Source organism: Leptosomus discolor, chromosome 7 (assembly GCF_034619465.1).
Source record: "Leptosomus discolor isolate bLepDis1 chromosome 7, bLepDis1.hap2, whole genome shotgun sequence".
NCBI classification, from domain to species: domain Eukaryota; kingdom Metazoa; phylum Chordata; class Aves; order Leptosomiformes; family Leptosomidae; genus Leptosomus; species Leptosomus discolor.
Genome location: NC_141397.1, coordinates 39,095,080 through 39,115,873, shown reverse-complemented (window position 1 = coordinate 39,115,873; position 20,794 = coordinate 39,095,080). Strand labels below are relative to the sequence as shown.

Genomic DNA, 20,794 nt, shown 5'->3' with positions numbered 1-20,794 from the left:
GTTTTGTTACTTTATTGAAAGTGGCAGATCCCTTTCAAGGTTTTTAAAAACTAAAACCATTAGTTGCTTTGAATGCTGGACGAAGGTTGTGGGGATTATTTCCTTGAAAAAGTTTACTCATTACACTGCAGTGCACGTGAGTGGTAATACAAGGTACCTCACTAACAGGATTTGTTACCATCATGAACAGCAACTTTAAAAGCAGCAGGAGCCCTTCAGCCACCTTTCTGCCAGGCTGCAGCCTCTGCCTTCCACTTGGGAAAGTTTCCTGTCTCTACATTAACTCCTTCTCCTGAGAAAAAAAATGGGGTTGTTCTGTTCTTCATAAATGCAGGCTTCGAGAGGGCTCTCACCACGGAGAACAACCGCTCTGCAGCAGATCTCCAGCAAGTTCAAACAGCAGCACCTCTTCTCTACTGGGCAAGTCCATAGTGTTTGCAGAGCCTGTATTTACCCATCAGAAAGGAAGAGTAAAGGACAGTTGTAAGCTGAAGCAAACACTGCACACCAGGATGAGGCATCGTGTGGTCCTTTTGAGCTACTTTTAGTCCAGCACTTACAATCTGCAGGTCTGCATTAAAGTACCAAAAAAATCAAGCCTTGTTACTAACAAAGTGGCCTGTCTTTTTAAAAAAAAAAAAAACAAAACAAAAAACCCCCGCTGAACAGCAACAGCTTTTGTTCTCAGTGGCTTTGGGGTGAGCCACATCATTCACACACAAACACCCCAACAGAAAGATCTGGATATCCACGGTCTTGCTGACTTAATGGGAATATCATTACAATTAGAGAGCAGGTCTCTGCGCAACCAGCTAGCGGAAGTTCTTTTATTTTCCTAAGTCTGTTTTTCTAGACCTTTAAAGTACAGGTTTAAGATCTGTGCATTCACCTGAATTAAAGATTTGCTTTATAAACTAGTATTACACAGAAGAAAAAGCTAGTTGGGGATGGCTCCATGGGAATACCTTAAGCAGCCAATATGGCAGTAGACGCTTTGTTTTCTTTGCCAGCAAACACCACCCCAGCTTGTCAACTGGGGCAGAGCCCTGGCTTCAGCGAGTTGAGATCCCAGACTGAAGGAAGAGCCAGAAAGGGAAAACTGAGAAGAAGGGGGTGGAGGCCTAGAGCGGCTTTTGCGAAGCCCCAGCCACACCACACGGATAGCATTGCTGCTAGCCATCCAATCTCTGCCTTCCCATAGAAGACAGGTTTCTCGCCTCGCAAACTGCTACGCCACATCCATCTGCCTTTTGAGCTGAAGCCCTGTCGGTGCCTTTGGCCCTTGTGTTCCTCCCGCCCCCCTTTTTATTTTTTTTAAACCCTTCTGCAACATTTGGGCACACGCAGCAGGAGCCTGCTCAGCTCAGAGTCTGGGACCACCAAACCTGCACAGCTAACCGCTCCAGAGGTGGAGAGCACCAAGGGAAGGAACTCCACAGCTCCCAAACCAAACGTAACCGCTTTGCCTCCCAGCCCCTGCAGACCCAAGGCAAGGTCTGCTGTTGCCTGAAGTAGGTGAACCAAAGCCTAATACAAAATGATGTCCCAGAGCCAAAAAACGTACAGCCAGCAAACCCATCCTCCTGTGAAATGACAAGCTGGGACAGAGCAGCAGCAGCAGATTGGCTCAGCTGCTCCTATACCTGAAAGCTTCACTTTACTAGTGGGCGCAGGAGTTGAAGCAATCCTCCAGCCCAACGGGAGAGCTGCTCTTAGTTTCCCGGAGGCCATAATGCATGGAGAGCTTCCAAACATCCCTGCACTTGCACATTACTGCTCACAAACACTTCCTGAGGAAGGGCAGGAGGCTAAACCCCTCGGACTTGCCTTTGAAACAGAGCTCAATGGAAGCGAATCTCCCTCTTTTCCAGCAGCCAGGCATTTACCAGTACAAGCTGTGAACCAAACCAAGCCAAAATGGATACAGCCATAGGGAAACAATTAAAAACGGCATTGATTACATTTGTAAAAAGAATTAGACCACCCATCTCAAGTTTTGCAAAAGGTCGAAACTGTACTTGCATTGCAAACCCCACCCTGGGTTATCATGCAAACACGTGAAGGCTCTGAAGTGTCCCAGAGTCCATAACCCAACATTACATCCAACAGCAGATGGTGGTCTGGATTAGAGATGTAGTTCTTCTGAAGCTGGAAAAAAATCCTTCCCCCCTCAAAACAGCAGCAGGGCATGTTGATGTCAGCAGGCAGAAGTTAGGTGGTTCCGACTGTGTGAAAACCTGCAAGAAAGAATAATGGGTGGAACTGGTCATGACTCTCCATTTCAAGCCCTCACCTGGAAGAGGGCCCACACACACTGCGCCAGCCAGCACGCCTGCGGAAGAAGAAGGGGTAAGCCTGGATGTGTTTGTCCCTGCTCCCGTTGCCACTGTCAGTTTTTCAGATAAAGAAGTCTTGAAGGAAAAAAACAGAAATTTAACAAAAAGCCGAGGTGGCGCTTTTTTCAGGCTTTTAAGATGCAATTTTAGGCTAGTAAGGAATTTTGAGCTCTAGTGTTTTACAGTAAGAAACCAACTAGGGTCTCCGAGGTTTTGCAAACCTCCAAAAAGCCAGTGTCTTGTGCTTCTGCACCATCCAGTAGTGCCATTTCCAGGCTGACAGAAGTGAGTGACATGGAAGGAGCGGCCCTGAAGAGTCACCCAACGCCCACCTGCGAGTACCTCCTGCTCAGCGAGAGGCCAAAGCTTTTGCAGGAGTCATCAAGACACTTTCTGTGAGTGCTGGGGGTCAGCCAGAAGAAACAAGAGTGTTCTGTTTCCAGCTTTAAATGACTAGTAGGTGAGGGATCTAAACAGACCCATACAACAACTGCTTGAAAGCCTGAACGACTTGGTAACAGCACCCTCAAGGATGGCCAGTATTTTCAGTCCTTAGTATCTAAGGCTCTTCTTTTGCTTGACAGCATCCAACAGATACTTGAGCTACAAGGCACAAACCACACCAGCTTCAACCCGTCAGAAGTGCATGCTTAGAAAGCCCAAGTTCAGGGGTGTAAAGACCGTAAAGCTTAGGTTGTATTTACATTAGCAACCAGGGCACAGCACGGCTCTGTCAGTCACATGTATAGCAAAATACTTCACTTCCAGCCTTCTAACCAGTAAGGGGCCAAATGTTGAGTTTCTCAGCTGGTGATGAAAGGGCAAGATTTAGGATAGGAAGGGAGAAAAGCCAAATTAATGTTAAACAAAGCCTGATAAACCTGTGATCAGGATCTGACATTGTCACCTGCACCACACAGATGTGACTGAACCTGGTGCACCTGCTAGGCAGCAAAGGACTTATTAAACCAGTGAAGGAATATAGTCTAGTGGAATTAAGTAATTCACTTAAGGGAAAATACACTTTCCTGCTGCCTGAAGCCGGGCAAGCAGAGTGACTGGCTGCACATAGTGCTGTAAAGCGCCTTCCTTGCAGTGATAGATACTCATTGTTGCAGGAGTGATCCAAATGACATTTTGCATCGTCCTTGCTACCTGGGTAAAGGGACCAGCAGGACATCATGGAGAGATAAGATAGATAGATAGATAGATAGATGCAAGATGAAGGTGAATAGCAGCGTCTTTCTGTGCTCTGCAACATTCGCCTATACTACAGAAACCTGTTCCTTGTAAGAAAAGACTTCCGAGGCAGGATAAACTGCTTCCATTAAACAAAAAGCAGTTAAAAGAAGCCACTTGGTGCCTGTTGGGTCAGCTGTCGGCAGTGTTCACTTTTTGGGCGTCTTGACTGCTCAGCACCAACCGTTACCAAAGCTACAGAGTACGACAGTGGTTTGGTTCAGTGACAGCTCTGCCCCAGCTCACATTCTAGAGGACACTCACCTTTGTACCCGCTCCACCATGTGTGCTATCAGTTTGTCAGAGATGCCTGGGCAGGACTCCTCAGCCAAGCTAAAGGCGTTCTCCAGCTCCTCCATAGCTCCCACGTTGCCTCCAGTCTGCTTGTGCTTATCTTTAAGCTGCAACCCAGAAACACTGCATTAGTTCCTTACCTTGTTGCAGAGAGCACTGGTCAAGCAGTGCAGTACAGGCATGAGGTCCCTTTCCCTTTCAGTATGACTCCACAAGGGTGCAGGAGGGCACCCACACTCTTAAAAAAAATGAGGGCTCTTGAAGGTCAGGGCCATGACACCCAATGTCTGGAGTTCAGATTTTCCTCCAGGTACTAACAGCTACTGAAGTCCTTAACAAACAGGCCCTGATGGACTCTTAAACAAACTAAATGACACTAGAAATGGATCAACAGCCCTGAAACCCCATAAGTTGTAACAGAACTAAGAACTCCAGCTGTATCATCTGAACCGGTACAGTCACCTTTGCTGCTAACAACAGCTTAGCACCCAGATGCACATGAAGGCTGCAGGGGCGAGCAGGGTAGAAAACACTGTACCACCAGGAGTTAGTCACTTTTAATAACCACAAAAAAAGTCTGAGTTGCTTCTCAGGACCGGGAGGCCGAGGCAGACTACTGCCACACTGCGGATCCTGAGCTGCTTGGCCTCCAGCACTCCTCCCCAAGAGAGAGCTTTCCCCAGGGGCATGGGGGAATGAAGCCCACACACCACGGCATCCATGTGCAGCATCTGACCTAGATGAAGGGCCTCAGCTTGCATCTAGTGTGGTTAGTGCGCTCTGCCTGGGCCTCGCTAGCCACAGGTCCCCTTGCACATGGTTCCAGTCGTTAACTTGAAACAGCTAAACCTCTGTCCTTCAGGAACTCCCGAGATGTCACAGATGCTGAGCCCGAAGGAGCCTGTTGTTGGAAAACCCACAGTTGCATCCTCTGCAGCATTTCCCCACCTCCTTCACACAAGCAGCTCATGCGGCAGCCCCTTCCCTACTGTGCATCGTTACACAATGTGCTGAACAAAAATCAAACCCTTTTGTTGAACAAGCAAGGTCTGCCAGCTAACCACTGTCGAGTTCAATTAAGCTCCCATTAGGCTACGCTGATTAAAGGGCTTTACATAAGCCTCAGAGTTCTTTGCATGCAATTCCAGGATCAGCCTTTCCTGTTGTTGGAGCTCACCTTCTCGCCAGGGCCCTGAAAACAGGACAATGCGAACACTAATCCCCAGCTGCAGCCGTCCCTGCGCTCCAAGGCCCCTGCTGGAACCAAATGGTTCCTTGCCAAAAAGAGCTGCTGCCTCTTCAGTGGGGTAGTTGCTCACTAATACAAAGCCTCAGCTGTGGGAGCCACGTGCACACGCCTCTGCTCCCTCTGAAGTGGCAGGGGGCGTGGAGGGCCACTCGGTTACGCATCAGGGATACAGATTTCTTAGGCCAAAAATAGCTGTGATGCTAAAGCTGAGGATTTGATTTGATGTCTACCTGACCAAAGACTGCTCACTTCCGAGCAAAACAAGACACGGGGTCTGTCCTGCAGGTAAGCTGCCAGTTCACCACCAGCCTTTGATGTGAAGCCACTGACCTTTAGTTTGCCCCACAGCCTGTAACATGAGCAGTCTTGTGTTATCCTGTTGCTCCCCACTGCAGAAGAGCTTCCTGGAGGTTGGCAGCGGGGTTAGCAAGCTGTACTGCACAGAGCCCTACAGCCTGGCTTTTATCCACTGCTCGGTCCTCCAGGCCCAAACACCTCATCTTTCCTCCCTGCCTCAGAAAGGGTGGCCAGGTTTCCAGATCTGCAGTTGCCCACGTCTCTGTTAATGACCCACCATGGGTCATTTTCAGTATTAACATCCAATAAGCCACCAGCAGGGAAGGCATATAAAAGATTATGAACAGCATCTTGGTAAGATTTCAATTCACAAAGCCCAGCTTCAGCCCTTTTATGGAAAGGGGTGATCAAAACCTAGCAGGTCTAAGAGGCAGTAACACAACAGCGAGAAGGAGAAAGTCTGCTGTTGGTAGGAAACTAGAACTGAAAAGAACACCATGTGCAACCAGCAGCGATGCAGATTTCCTACTCGGAGAAAAGTTTTCTTCCAAACCCTGCTACTGCACACAGAAGCCAGGTTATTTCAGAGACTGCCCAGAACCTTCCCTGCATCTGATTTCACTGAGTGGGGTCAGCAGAGCCAGCAGGAAAGTTTAATCAAAGGAAAGGAGGCTCAGCAAATCTGGGGCAAGGGAGTTAAACTAGCAGAAAGGTACAAGAAGCCACTTCCCACCTGGAACTGGTGTGGCAATGTTGGTGAGAAGAAGCACAAAGATGCGCTCCTTGGTCTGGAGAACTCACAGCTCTGAGCACACCCTCCCCAAGAAGGCTCCTAAACAGAAAGGACTGAGAAACAGATTCTGTGATTCTGCTGCACTAACAAACTGCCTGCATCAGAAACCAACGTTATTTTTATCCGTTTTTACCTGATAGGTCTATGCCTACAAGACCCAGACCATCTGCCTCATGCTCTGACCTCTGGAAGTCAAGCCCAGTGGACTACAAAGAGGCCCATTAGCTAAACTCTCAATTTCCAAAGCGGTGCTGTCTCAAGAGCCTGCTTTTCAGAACGACCTCTGCTTCCTGGCCTGCAGCAAACTCTCTTTCCACAGAGCACTAGGTCTGAGAAAAGATATTTAAGTCCAGAGACTATCCCTGAAAAAAGCACAGTTCTCTGCTGGGCCACCCCTGGAAGAGCATAAGACACCAGAACCAGAGAAAGGGTCTCTGTGACCCAGCATCCCAAGAACCAAACCCTGACACACAGTGTCTGTGTAAGTGATTTCTTCCAAAGCAGAACCTCCTTTCCTACACTGCTGCTGGAAGCAGCAACTGAAGCCTATAGCCAGTAGCCCCCTTATGATTACCATCCTCCTCTCCTCCCTTAAAAGAAGCTGGAAAGACAATTCAGCTCTCTGCTGACATAGACACTAATGGTAGCTTTTCCTTCAACTCCACATCCCCACCCAGACCATAAGGCAGGGAAACAGAGTGGATTTTTCCAAACCCATTTTCTCTGTCTACTTTCCACAGACCATATGGCAGGTAACTCCTTGGCCTCAGTGAGCTAGCAATAGCAGGCATGTATACATCAAGAAGCTGGCCTAGTAACTGGCAAAGCCAACTCCTGCTCTAATCCACCCACGTTCCCCTCAATGAACTGCTTCCCATATAGCACCAGGGCCAGGAACATGCCCAGTGCCAGGCAAGCTCCAACTACTGCCTGCCCGAACAGGAGCTGCGCTTCAGCCATGGAGGCCAGGGACATCAGAGATCCTGAGCTATGCTTTAGCAAGCCTAAGGCACAGGTGAGAAACAGGTACTGCTCTACCTTATCCTCACCAGAATCCAACACAGAAATGCTGTGCTTCCAGGAATACAAGTGTGTTGGAGAAGATGCTCCAGGGACACACTCACTTTCCTAACATCTGGCATAGACCTCTGAACAGAGACACAAATGCTTTACAGTCCCTTAACCCTACTAGGTACCTCACCCCACCTCCCTTCTCCAAATCATTGCTATTTACTTATCCATGTCAGGTATCTCTTCATCTCCAACCACCACAGACACCACAAAGGTTCTACTCACCTCCCCAAAAACTGGGTGAACAAGCGTGGAGAGACACTGTGACCGTGGTTGCCTCTTGATGGGCTCAGTAGGCTAGAAAGCAACACGAAAAGAAGTTACAAGCACAGACAAAGGCTCCCAGGGCATGCAGACTACTAAGCCTTTGGTAAATTCACAGCACCTCAATGGCAGTCCCCTCACCAGGTCTCAGGAAAGCCACAGACTGCAGTACCCTGACAAAGCAGAAAAGGCAACTCTGTGCTGCTAGCCAGACTAAAGTAAATTTTAGACAGAACATGAGTGACTGGCAGCTTCCCCAAGACCCTCACAAGCTTGGGTTAATTCAGTCCATTTCTGAAAGAACAGACAGCAAACACACCTTCTGGGAACCATGAACAGCCATTCCTTTGTGCAGCTTGCTCAAGGAGTTGGGTCGAATAGTTGGTGGGAATGTCCAGATTGGACCCTGGTCTCCATCCTCTGTGTCTCCATCACTGCAAATGAAAAGGGGGAGGTCATGACAAAGCCTCAGCTCCATACACCGGGTGTTTCACCCATGCATTCCCATCGTCACACCTGATTGTCATGTCACCACAGGGCTCTAGGCACTTCCCTATCCCAGAAGTAATCATGAAGAGAACTACATCGGTCTTTACAGCCCATACAGAGCACCACAGAGATCTGAGCCAAGTCCTACATTGTGTTTCCAAATCACCCCAACCACCTTTCTGCTCTAGCCAGCCTGAAGACAGTTTCAAGTGCTAGTTAAATTTGGGAGAACTTTGAGACAATCCAAGCTCACAATTTGAGGGGCCAGGCTTAGATGTTGCAAGCCAACCTCCCAGAGCCATTTGTCACTTGAGTCATTGCCACTACAGGTGGCAGAAGAGAAGCTCTGTGACACCAGCCTGGCAACAAAGTGCCCTTTCCTCACCCAAGGTTCATAGCCCCATTATCCATCAGCAGCAAAGCTCTCTACCCATGAATGCTCAAACACACATACACGCCTGTTGCCACAGTTACTCAAGCCTATAGCTCTTGTATTTAACTGAACGTGCACAAAATACCGGCAGTAAGAGCCTTGGTTTACAAGTTATGCGCAGCCTAGATGTTTCTCATTAGTACTTCTGATTCCTTACACCCAGCAAAGGGTTAAGACTAGACAGGTTAAGACTAGAATAGAGTACCAGGTCCCAGTGAACAGGAGGTAACAGCCTGTTTCTTCAGGCAGCAGACACCTACTCCCACAAACAGACGTCCATAGGTCTCCCTCAGCTCCCGAAAGATCTCGAGGAAAGGGACCCAAGCTGTTTGCAGTAGGCTACCCTGGGTGCACGCAGGGTATAGCAGGGGCACCCCTCCACAGATGACATGTACGTACATATCAGAATCGCCAGAACTGGAATCTTCTCCGTGGCCCTCCGACTTCCAGCGCTTGAATCGATCTATCAGCTCCATTAGGAATGAGGTTTTCTTGGTGTAACGTGTGATGAACTTGTGCTTTAGCAACTCTTTAGCTGTTGGCCTCTGCAGCAAATAAGGAAAGCATGCTACATCTAACATCTGTGTACACCAAACATGCACATGCGCCAACTTCAGTTCTTGCCAGGCTTGCCTGTCCATTCTGCAAGCCCAGTTCCTCTTTCTCTCCAGGAGCCTTGCTCCAAAAGGTCTTCCTGCTGCATAAATCTTTGACCTCTGCAATACTTTACCCAAATTCATGGGTGGACAGCAATACTCACAAATCTAGGATCCTTATTGAGGCAGGCTTCCACAAACTCCTTGAAGGGCTTGCTGTGGTGACCCTCAAGTGTTGGAGGGTTATTTTTGGGGATCAGGAAGAGAACTCTCATGGGATGCAAGTCAGAATTTGGAGGCTCTCCCTTTGCTAGTTCAATGGCTGTAATTCCAAGGGACCAGATGTCTGCCTGAAAGGAGAGCAAGACCAGTGACAGCAAGAACAGCAAGAAGCAATTCTGCAACCTGGAAGCATGAAACTTCAGCACAGCTGAAGGGCTGATCACAAAGTCAGAGAGGGCATTTCATTTCTAACAGACAAACTTCTCCAACAGACACTGAACTCTAACAGGAAAGTATCATTCTTGCAATAAGCACCACTTCCAATCCCTGTATTAACCCTGGCACCATCTCACATAGCGTAGCACGAAGTAGTAATCCTCCTGCTCCCAGCTCACCTTGAAGTCGTAAGCAGACTGTTTGATGACCTCTGGTGCCATCCAGAATGGAGTCCCGACGAAGGTGTTTCTCTTGATTTGTGTGTCTGTCAACTGTCCAGCCACCCCAAAGTCAGCCAGTTTCACATCTCCTTGCTCCGAAAGTAGCACGTTGGCAGCTGTTCACACACACAAGCATCAAGTCCACTGGTTTCTGAATCATCTCCAGCCCACACAGAACTGAATACTGAGAACGGACCTCCTGTGACATCCTCCTTTGCCCCAGTGAAATCCTGCCTCAGCTCGGATTTCCAGCCTCAGACTCATTCTCATGCTCTGACCTCTTCTGGGTAACACAGAAAAAGTTCATACACTTGGCTATAGCAGAAGGGGAATATTTCTACGGTAGCAGCAAGGAGCAGATATGAAGGGCCACACAATCAACTAGATGAGATTCCTGGACACACAAAGAAGAGAAGGCAACACGGCCCAAGATACCACGAATGGTCTTGATTTTTTTTTCAGAGTAGCATTCAGCTCAGCACAGGCTACATAGCAGATCCTTCTAAAGAGCTCACAAGTTCTGGTCTTGTCCTGCTTCCCAGTCACTCAGCTTAAGACAGTAACATTGCTCAGGTTTTGGGGAGGGGGTGTTCCGTAGGGCTTTTCATTCTGAGAGAGACACCTACAAACTTTCAGCATTTCCCCACTCTGCTGGCAGCCAACAGCCCTGCACGGCTTGCAGCACTGGAGATTTGTGGTCTCACATACGCAAAGGAATAAAGGAATCTTTTCTACAATTCTCCCTGCACGAAGTTTCTCTGCTCAGCTTGTTCACATCCCCTCCTGCAGAGGGTCAGAGAAGTTAGCATCCAACACTGGCCATGTCTCTACAGCACCATCCTCCCGCCCTCCTGCTGTCCTTTGATGCTCTGTGCTTGGTGTGACACTGCTCTTTGGGAGGCAGATGCCAGGTCTCTCTACACTGCATACAGCCAATGACTATAAAAGTCAGTAACAGGATAAGCTGACACAAGCTGCCCTGATTTTCTAGGGCTGTGAACCCTTTGTGAGGACAGCTCACCTTCACAATAAGCTATTGCCATCATAACGAGCACACACACACCTTGGGGTCCAGCAGTAAAGCCAATATCCAGACATAACAGAGTCAGCTAATATCTGAGTATGCCTTTCACCAACCCCTCTGCTTTTGCCCCCTGCCTGTCCAAACTACAAGTGCCAGAGAAGAGCTACAGATCCTTACTGTTACTCCAAACCCTAAAGACATGAAAAACATGAGTTGCAATAAAATGACAAGCATCAGATTCAGAAACAAGACACCCAACAGGAAAAGCAGCACACAGAAGTAGTCTTTGAAACCTCTCAGATTGTTGCTGTATAATACTTCTGAATCTCATGTTAGTAACAACATCCTGTACAAGAAAGAGAGCCAAGCTCTGCACTCTTACCTTTGATGTCCCTGTGGATCTTCCTCTCAGAGTGCAGATAATCCAAACCCTTTAGGATTTCTCTCAGGATAGTAGCTATGTAAGTCTCCTCCAGGGGTCCTGGCTTCAGCTGACAAAGGGTAGAAAGATGACTTAAAGGAGGGTGACTGATGCCTTGGATTTTCCAGCCTCTCAGTTTGTTACTTGGAAACCTCAGCCAAGCAAGGTTATATTCAGCAGGAAGCACCTACTGCAGGCCTGATGCACATTCTGCAAGCAGAATGCTGGACTTTGCACCTGGCAGCATTAAATGGAAAATCTTGGGGGGATTTTCTGTTAGTCTGCTAGAGGCTTCCCAGACAAACAGCAGGATGCTCATCTCTTGTTTCGGCCTGGAATACACTGGTGAACAGAACATCTTAACAGTTTCTCTTGTTCAAGTCTCTCCACTAGCATGCAGGAACTCAATTTCAGCCACTGCAACAGCTCAGAGACAACTTTTACCCTCTGGCTATGGAGCACTGTATCAAAGCTTTTCTCCTCTCCATCAGTTCTCCTCTAAACACGTCCTGCCTTCTCAGTGCAAAAACCGACGTTCTGACACCAAGACAACTTCTGCTGATGACAGCCCCCCTGCCACTGCATCCTTCCTCCAAGTCAGTGCAGGCTCAGCAATTTTCACTACATGACCTTAGTTACTGCTCTGGAAAAACAGGCTTCACTGTCCTAAGGAGAAAAGCAAAATTCTGTGACAGAGTGCAGCATGGCAGAACCATGTGTTTATTCTGCTTTTGTATTCCCTTAAAACCTGGGGTAACTTGCTAGATGTCATTTGTATTACCAAACACCTGGGAACCTTGATTGTAGACCAGGTTCCCACTGAGCTCGATGCCACGCGAGCACTGAACAACACCATGAACTCTTATTAGGTGAAGTATGGATTCACATGGCTCAAAAACAACCGGCTGCTGTCACAGTTCACTGGCTCGTTCCATTGTAAAGCAGCAGAGCATGCTGGAGAACAGTGCTTTGACAGCTGAGCTCTGTGCAAACATTTCCTCTGTCCTGGGATATGCATAACCAGCACGTCTGTCCTGCGCTGCCTACCCTTCAGGCACAGGGCTGTCAAAAAGATGGTATGCAGCGAGTGAGTGTCTGGCTTACAGGCATTTCACAAACCAAGGCTCCAGCCAACGTTTTGCACGGTCCAGAGCTTACCATGTACTTACCAAATCCAGGGCTGAACCTCCTCCTAGGTACTCCATGATTATCCACAGCTTAGTGCCCTGCAAGCAACAGCACAAATCAAGAGCAAAGAGAGTAAGAAAAGCAGGCAGAAAAGTGAAACACCCCAGAGGCAGCAAGACACGAATAGCTGAGTACATAACCCAAGAGATGCTGCACACCGCAGCTCTCGGAGGCCTAAGGAGGGAACTCCCAGATCCCTCTTTCCTGCTGACATCACATTACAGTGGTGGACCTGCCTCCAGTACTGTTCTTTCTCTGGGTCTGCAGTTTTATCTGAGCAAGCTTAGTGCCCCTACAGGCACCAGACTACACAGCCCACAGAGACAGACATATTCTCAGGCTGGAGCCATTTAACATCACTCCAACAGATCTAGCACATCTCCTTCTTGATAATGACAGGGGAGCTTTGCAGCCTTTGATCTCATTAACAGGACTGCCAGTGTGAAGGGTACAATCAACAAGACACTGTCTTACTCACAGAGGCATAAAGACCCCAGTGGTACTACCCTAAAACCATGATATTTTGGAAAAATATTCCACAAACTTCCTTTCAACAATGGTCAAACGGGGAAGAGGTCAGCCTCTTCAATGAACAATTTTCTCTCCTGTGAAGTCCCTGCTCTTGGGACCACAATGTAACGGGCACCTCATTTCCATGTGCTTTGCAAGTGTCTAAAAGCCCAGCTTCCTATTAAGACCACATAAACAGAGCAGAGGCAGTGCTGTTCCTGCTGCCACACTGACACTCACAGACTGGGCCCCTTTCAGTGCTCTATGCCACCAGCAGCCGCAGCCTCCATAGAGAAGTCCACCCCATTCCCAAACTGCTGACAAGAGAATTGCCATGGCTTTGTCCTACCTTCAAGTAGGAGCCATAGTACCGGGTGATGTAGGGACTATCACACTGGCTGAGCACAGTTATCTCCTGCTGAATGTCCTCAATTTCATCCTCAGCCTCCTCCAGATCAATGATCTTGATAGCAACCACCTCCTTGGTGCGGTTGTCGATCCCTTTATACACTTCACCAAATGATCCTTTGCCGATCCTCTCCAGCTTGGTGAACAGCTCCTCAGGATCCACCCTGGAGTGCTAAACCGGAAAGCAGAGATGGGAAAAGTCTGTGAAGTCCCGTGGCAGCCTGCCGAGTGCCATGCCTACCCAAGCAGCTCATCTCCCTAGCTATGCATCTACTGCATTGTTTAATTCACCCGAAACACACATATGCCAAAAGGTCTCCACATGCTGAGAAACTGCACACAGAATATATCCAAGATTAGGAGAACCACAGAAATATTTCACACGGGCGCTTCACCCCTGCAGACTGTAGTGGGGGAGGAAGGGGAGAGAAGCCCAGAAGGAGAATGTCAGCAAGTATCTCTACGGAAAGTGTTAGCTCCTTTGGGACAGGACTGCTCAACTGCAGGCACTAAACTGGTGCCAAAGCAGCTCCATGAGTGAGCACTTGCTTGCACTTGAATAAAAAGACAGGCAAGGTGTACCAGAACCAGCCTTCTTTTGAAGAGCCAGGTGAGAAAATGGGCACGAGCAAGAGGCTGTGGGAAGTTCACAAGGATGTTTCCCTAGTCTGTCTCGGAGATTGGAATGATTTGAAAGATTTACACCCTTTCCTACTTGTTTGGATGGCGAAATACTCCAATAATATAAATACCAGTTCACATGAGCCGTTTTCTCTGCTGCAGCCTGATTTCCAGCCCAGCTCTCTTCAGATATTTGCAGAGGGAGCCTCACATCTTTTGAAAGGTCAGCAGCAAGGAGGCCAGACACTTGCCTATCCCAGAGGAGACAGGAGAGCTGAATGGACACTCCACCTGCAGAGCTGCTTTTCTGGAACAGCCTCTACTCTGGCTGGCACACCCAGATGCGAAAGCAAATAGCATTTCCCTCATTAGGTAAGCACATCAACTTGGAAGCTACTAACACGATCGTCAGAGAACTACTGACTCTTTAACAGCAGCTTCAAAGTCAACTCTTTATTCAAGATGTATGGCTGGGAAAGGGAAGAAATCAGAATCATTTTCTGATGCTATTTCATTCTGTCCAGCTACGGACCAAGAAGTCCTGCTCCATTTTATGCTACTAAAAGGCTCTTTGCGGTTAGTTTTTCTGCCTTTTAAAAAACGTAAGTCTAGTTTAAAAAAAAAGAAAATAAATCTGGAAAATATGGCCTGACCTACAGGAAGCAGCCAAGCCATTACAGTGAGTTTTCCACACCCAGAGCTTCTCAGTCTCACCTCCAACACGTCACCCAGAGGGACCGCTCCCTTGCAAGGGCCTTGAGCTAGCAGAGATTTTATCTGAGAATGGGGCAGCTGCATTTTTCCACCTAACACCAGGTTCTCGCAGCAGGCTATCACTGAGCAGCCCTAGGTGCTGCTTAATGATTAAGCCAGCCAGTCATTACAGGTTGTTTGCCTTCTGTGCCCAGTGCATCGCTACATGGAGTAAGCCAGGCCCAGTGTGAGATTTACAGACAGTTCACTCAACAGGACTTCCACATGCATTCCAGTCCAAGATACAGAAGGATAACCAAATATCCTTGTGCATCCATGGCAACACCCAAACAGGCTGTACTTTGAACAAATGCACTGGAAAAACAGATTGGAGGGGATATGCAGAGATGAAAGGAACTGGAGATACATAACAGGGACTGAAGAGAGGGAGGCGGGGGAAAGGAAGAGGATTTGAGCTTGAGAAATGCCAGGAGACAACATGAGAATGACTGCAGTGCGGGGAGAACAGTCTGGCTAGTCCAGGCTCACAAGAGGCCAGGAGCAGTTTCCACCTCTTGACCAACTTACAGGAAGGGGCAGCAAGGTGGCCCAGACACTGCCTTGCACAGTCACTTACTGCACTATAAAAATGCCACCCGCACACATCGGAGAGCAAGAAGAGAAAGAGGAAAACCTCCTAGAAGCACCTGGCTCAACTGGTAAACACTATCCACATGAATCCTGCAGGGAAGCAACCCTGCAAGAAAACTTCCTCCCCTCCCTGTACGTAACCTTTCCATGAGGAAAGAAATGGTAAGGTATAAGTTACCGCTCCCCTCCTCAGCGTGGCATAGCACATCAAAGAATCAGGACTGATTCTTCAAGAGCAGGACATCAAACATAACAGCACAGGCTACTGCAGGTAGCTTTTGGGACAAACACCATTTTATCTATTGGGGTCTGTAATCACAGCCAGCTTCATAAACACGCTTCCATACTGCGATGCTGGTTTATCCCATTTTCTGTGGAACTGCCCTGTAGGGGCGGTGAAGGAAACAAACCCTCCTGACAAGCACATGGAAACTTTGTCCAAGGGACACAGGAAAACGATACAACTCTGATGGGCAGAAGAGACAGGCCCACCGCATTAGGTTGGAACAGGAAACTTTGTAGATACTGGATTTACATTCCCAGTACCTGTCACTTCAAAACTGATCTGGAAACGCTTCAGAGCTTTCAGATGATAAGGGCAGGAGTATGACTCTACGGAGGGCCTGAGGATGTGCATCCCTTGACAGATGTTGCCAAAATCACACAAGTCATACCCAGCAACAGCGAGAACCTAGTGAGCAAGTACGGGGCAAAGCGGTAGAGTCACTCCAGCCACAGTTTGTCTCCTGGACGCCTGCTGTAGGACCAGAGCCTGCTAACAAATTTCTTCTCTTTCTGTAAACAGGGAGGAAGAAACAGGCCCATCCTCAATTCAAGCAGCTCAAGGTCAGCCCAGTGGAACACCTTGTGAACTATTACTGCAGACACCACAGGAGACATTGCCAGGTGGCATTTTCACAGAAGCAATCCTGAACTCCCATGACAAACTAAGACAAAATTATGCTAGTCTGTAGGACATCTGCTCCAAAGCTTCTGTCCGTTAAAAAAAGTTCCTTTTTGAGCTGCCACATGGTAACTCGATGCTGATGAGAAATGTTCAGATCGACAGGCATACAAGCCTCGGCACTCACCAGACAACAGGACAAATGCAGTTAGGCCAGGAATGGAGAGCTATGCCAGTGAGCTCGACCAGAAGAGAAGCACACTGCCACACTGTGGGGGCTCATGTGGGGGTGAAGGAGAGGAGAAGAACACGGCCTGACTCTCCCCCACCCCAATAAATTTGCATCTGCAGAGCACTGCAATGAGGGGTGTAACAAGCACAAGCCATCCCTTTTCTGAATATGAAGCGATCTCAGTGCCACCCTCCTCAGAGAATCACCCTGGCTGCAAATCCATGTTCTGGAACTGCATGGCTACCAACACACATGAAAAACTTCATTAGTAGAAAGTAACAGAATCCAGGTTAAATGCTTTACACCTGCATAAATGAGCACAGAAGAATTATTAGCAAAGAAGCTTATTAGCACCTGTCAACCTTGCAACTGCTCACCAGCTTGGGATCTTTCCATTTTCTTCCACGTTCGCAGAACTCACCAGGGCTGCAAAATGGAGCTCCAGGCCAGAGTCGGAAGAGCTAGCTGACCAGCTGCTGCTCCTTGTTCTACTACAATGTGTAAAGCCTTTAAGGGGCAGTCACCTCATTGAACCTTTTTGCTTGACTGAATGTCAATTACACAGCAGTTCTGAAGCAAAAAGCCTCATGCTGTTTCTCCCCATTGAGAGCAGTCAAGACAGTAAAGATGGCTCAGGCACAAACAGGCTTTGGGGGCAGAGCACACAAAGCACTATCTTGGTTGTACATGCAGGAAGGGCAGAGAGTAAGTATGAGAGGGATGAGGATAATCTACTAGTAACGTGCTCCACTGCTGCCCTCCAGCACCTAATCTCACAGCACAGGAAACAAGGATGCTCTGTCATGACAGGTGTGGGGGTGTTTGTCATCATGACTGATGATGCCATGTTTTAAAACAGAGCGACTCACTGCAGACATCAGGAATTAAGAACTGAAGTGTGTTCTGAGACATGCCTGGCAGTAACACCGGCTGCTTCACAGGGAAAGAATGGGTTTGGCAGCTCTGCCACCTCCAGCTGCAGAGACATGATATCCATAGCCTTTGACAGGAGACTAAATATCTACCCTCATTTCAAAGCTACTACCTGGAAAGATAAGCTGCATATTGGGAACAGATGCAAATATCCTTTGAACCAGCTCAAGGTCTTCTCTCTGGGCTGCGTCCTACTAGATCTCACTCTCAAGAGAGTCATATTCAGCATTGTGAGCAAAAGTCACACCTGCATCTGCTGCATAAAACCCTTTTAGGTATTGAACCCTTTTTGAAGTGAACAGTTCCTTTGTCTGGGGCAGGTCATCACTACTCTATATGGGAGAAGTGTGTAACAGAAAAAGGTGAAGACCTGAAGCTGCCTGGGAGCTTGGCAGCCTCTGAAGGTTTATATGGAACTACAGCAGCATTTAGTGTTACTTCCGACTACAGCACTTTCCAACCAGCCAAACAAACAAACATCATTTTCCTCTGCCAAACACATTCGAAGGAGGAAGTCTGTTTTAATAAACCTCAGCTACTGACCTTCTTTCCTTCACTGCCTCCCCTCCTCCCCAACTTCCCATGCAGCATTTACCCACATTGCATACTGCGCATGAACCTCTGGGCCACCAACAGACATACCTGCAGCAGGCACTAGGTCCTCTTTGGGGAAATCAGCTTTGTACCTGGAAACATTTGAAAGCTTGCCTGTGTGTACGAAATTTGTGTGCAGCTCTTCTCAACTGCTACACCTGAGACAGTTTTGAACTTCTGGAGTATAGACAAGAGGAAAGCTTGTGTTCAACACTGACTTTGTCTGAGACTCCCAACTCGCTTCATGTACAGTATACTTTTGCTTAAAGGGAGTGAAGCATAACTTTACCAGAGAACTCGAAGAGCTTCTTCAAGGTCACATAAGGAACAACAAAACTGGAAAGAGAGCTTTAAACACAATAACACAAACATATCCCCTAGCAGACATAGCTCCCAACAAAGACCAGAGGCCCACTGTGCTGTATGTACACAGCAAAGGGCAGCAAGAAAAGAGAGAGCATCAACTAGCTGAGGCAGGTAAATGGAGGCACAGAAGTAAAGCAGCCTGGGGACTGGCCTAAGGTAACCCTGCACCTCAGCAACAGAACTGGGAGTCAAAGACAAATCAAGCCTCTGACATCCTAATTCAAGTCTGAGTCTCTCTATTTTCACAGTACCTCCCACCACTCCCTAAACTCTGGTGAACAGAACCTCAGGCCAATTCCTACTGTCCTTCCAGTAAAGCTCAGTTACATAGATTACAACGTCCCATCAAGGATTCCTGAAGGAATAACAGACAACACAGACTGCTTTCCTATTCCAGGAGCAGAGAGAGTGTCATGGGATGACAGAATCTAAGAATCCCTTACATTTGCATAATAAATTCAGAGATGAGACCACTGGAACTCCAATAAGCTTCATTAGGGAATGTTGTGTACAAAAAAGCTTCAGAGCAACTTCCTCTGTAGCTACAGAGCTCAGTACTCAGCCCTAGCCAGGCAGTACCCTTCCCTACTCCTTTCATTTCTCTCCCTGTACTATGACTCACTCAGGCACTATATTTGCATTTAATTCCCTACACGCTTTGGGGAAACAGTTTATGTGAAAGACAGCATGCAAACTAAGATGCATTGCAAATCAATTAAATCAGAAAAGGCTTGGAGAAAGCATTATCTCAAACCACTAAAGCTTTTAGTATTTTAGTATTACAATTCTACACCTGGAGGCAGAAGAGAAAAATGCCAAAAATTCTCACGAAACGAGGTTTAACAAGACCTATGTTCAGTATTGACATCTGCCAATAATCAAACACACCCCACAACCAAATTCAGAAGAAAGATTCAAGCCAATACAATTAATGTGGTTTGGCTTTTAGTCCCAAGTCATGATATCATCCTTCCACATTCCTCTTATGAGAATATCATCACAACAACAGGATTTAACCACATCCACTGAGGCTGCTATCTTTCTCAGAGGAGCTAAACGTTTGGTATCAAACACCGCTACCTCTTCTGTATTAGGCTTATATGAACCATTTTTCTCAGGCTGCTGTTATGAACACTTCAGCAAGGTAAGTCTGGCACACGCAGCTTTTCTGTTCCCATTTCTAGACTTCCCCTCCCAAAAATACTCAGAGTGCCAATGATTCCTGTCTCCCTAAGAAGAGTAAAATTAACCTCAGAGAAAGGCACCATACTGGGCGAAGAATTCCCCTTCTGTACAGCTGGCAGCCTAACACTGTCAGTCCAACAGCACCATGGAATAAGACACAAATCAGTCGGCTAACAGAAGTAAGCTGAGACGCGTACAAGAGAGATAAAGAGCGGCAAAAAGTGATTTTCTGGTGATCTGTTTTAAACTCATTTCAAGAACAAACATAACAATGCTTGCTCTTGATACAAGAGTTTCAAACAAATGTTTAATTGCTACTTACCTGGCTGGCAAATTCTCTCAAGTGAGCCATGCCTGGAGGATGGTCAGACATCCACTTCTGCAAAATCAGGGAGGGCTGGGATGTCGCAGCAGAGCGGGAAAGCAATGCTTTCTCATCCACTGGTCAACTGTGACAAGCAAGAACACATCAGCTCTAACCTGAGGTTCTCATTCCCCAAAAGAGCTACCTACATCTTTTTTCTCCTTGATTTACAGTTCTCCCTGAGCCTACCAGCTTATTCTAAGTATGCCAGTCCCTCCTTGCAAACCCCATTTCTCACTTCCTTCCAGACATGCCTTCCAGATGTATCAAGGAACCACACTTCAATGGCATACACTGACAAAGCCTCAGGCACAATTTTCCCCACCATCACCTCAACATGCTCCCCAGTATTATAGTTGCCCCTACAGCACTATCCCCTCATCACCACTCCCAGCATCTTGCCCAGCACAGCCCACAGCATTATCCTCAGACACCCCTTTCCTCCTACTGCTCCCCAGTAATCCTCTCGCCGAGGGTACCCCTCTGTTCCCATTCTCCCCAGTACACCCACTTGCAAAGCTCAGCTCCTCAGCGCTCGTCTTCCTCCTCAGGGAGCACCAACCCTGCACCTCCCTGGGCACTGCCCACCAGCGCTCCACAGTTCTACCCCCAAACCCTGTGCTCCTCAGCATCTTTGTCTACAGGGCTCCCCTCCACCTCAGCAGCAGCGGAGAACCCCAACCCAGCATGACCCTCCAAGCCCAGCCCAATCCCCTCAGGGAAACCTCGGCCCGGCCCAGCCCTCTCCAGGACCCCCCGCCCCAGTGCTCCCCAGTACGTCACCCTCAGCTCCGCACAGGCCCCCTTAGCGTTCTCCTCACGGTGGTCCCACGGCCCCAACCCCGCTCAGGGACCCCTCACCCCACCTCACACCTCAGGGCCCCCCCAGTCCCCACGGCCCCTCGCCCCATCATGGCCTCCTCAGCGCGCTCCCCGCCAGCCCCTCCGCAGCACCCCCCCGCCCCGCCCAGCCCCCTCAG

At 48.1% G+C, this 20,794-nt stretch overlaps 1 protein-coding gene across 2 annotated transcripts; it reads right to left on the bottom strand.

Annotated features, from left to right (window-relative positions):
* Positions 1-28: 28 nt before the first annotated feature.
* Positions 29-20,090, bottom strand: STK25 (serine/threonine kinase 25). Of its 2 annotated transcripts, XM_009962006.2 has the most exons (11): positions 19,773-20,090; positions 13,213-13,443; positions 12,335-12,391; positions 11,127-11,235; positions 9,679-9,836; positions 9,226-9,411; positions 8,865-9,010; positions 7,863-7,977; positions 7,505-7,576; positions 3,840-3,976; positions 29-2,237 (listed from the first exon to the last, which is right to left on the bottom strand). In XM_009962006.2, the coding sequence occupies exons 1-11, from the start codon at positions 19,821-19,823 to the stop codon at positions 2,198-2,200; spliced, it is 1,302 nt and encodes a 433-aa protein (XP_009960308.2). In that variant the 5' UTR covers positions 19,824-20,090; the 3' UTR covers positions 29-2,197. The 2 variants fall into 2 exon arrangements, with proteins under 2 accessions (XP_009960308.2, XP_086324150.1); XM_086468024.1 differs by lacking the exon at positions 29-2,237 and having other exon boundaries at positions 3,844-3,969.
* Positions 20,091-20,794: the final 704 nt, after the last annotated feature.

Excerpts from the sequence above, each read along its gene's own strand:
- STK25 (XM_009962006.2), bottom strand. The coding sequence starts at position 19,823 with ATGTCTGACCATCCTCCAGGCATGGCTCACTTGAGAGAATTTGCCAGC. Across the intron at positions 9,011-9,225 it reads TCAATAAGGATCCTAGATTT|AGGCCAACAGCTAAAGAGTT; the intron begins GTGAGTATTGCT and ends TATTTGCTGCAG. Across the intron at positions 3,977-7,504 it reads TTCACCCAGTTTTTGGGGAG|CTTAAAGATAAGCACAAGCA; the intron begins GTGAGTAGAACC and ends TCTGGGTTGCAG.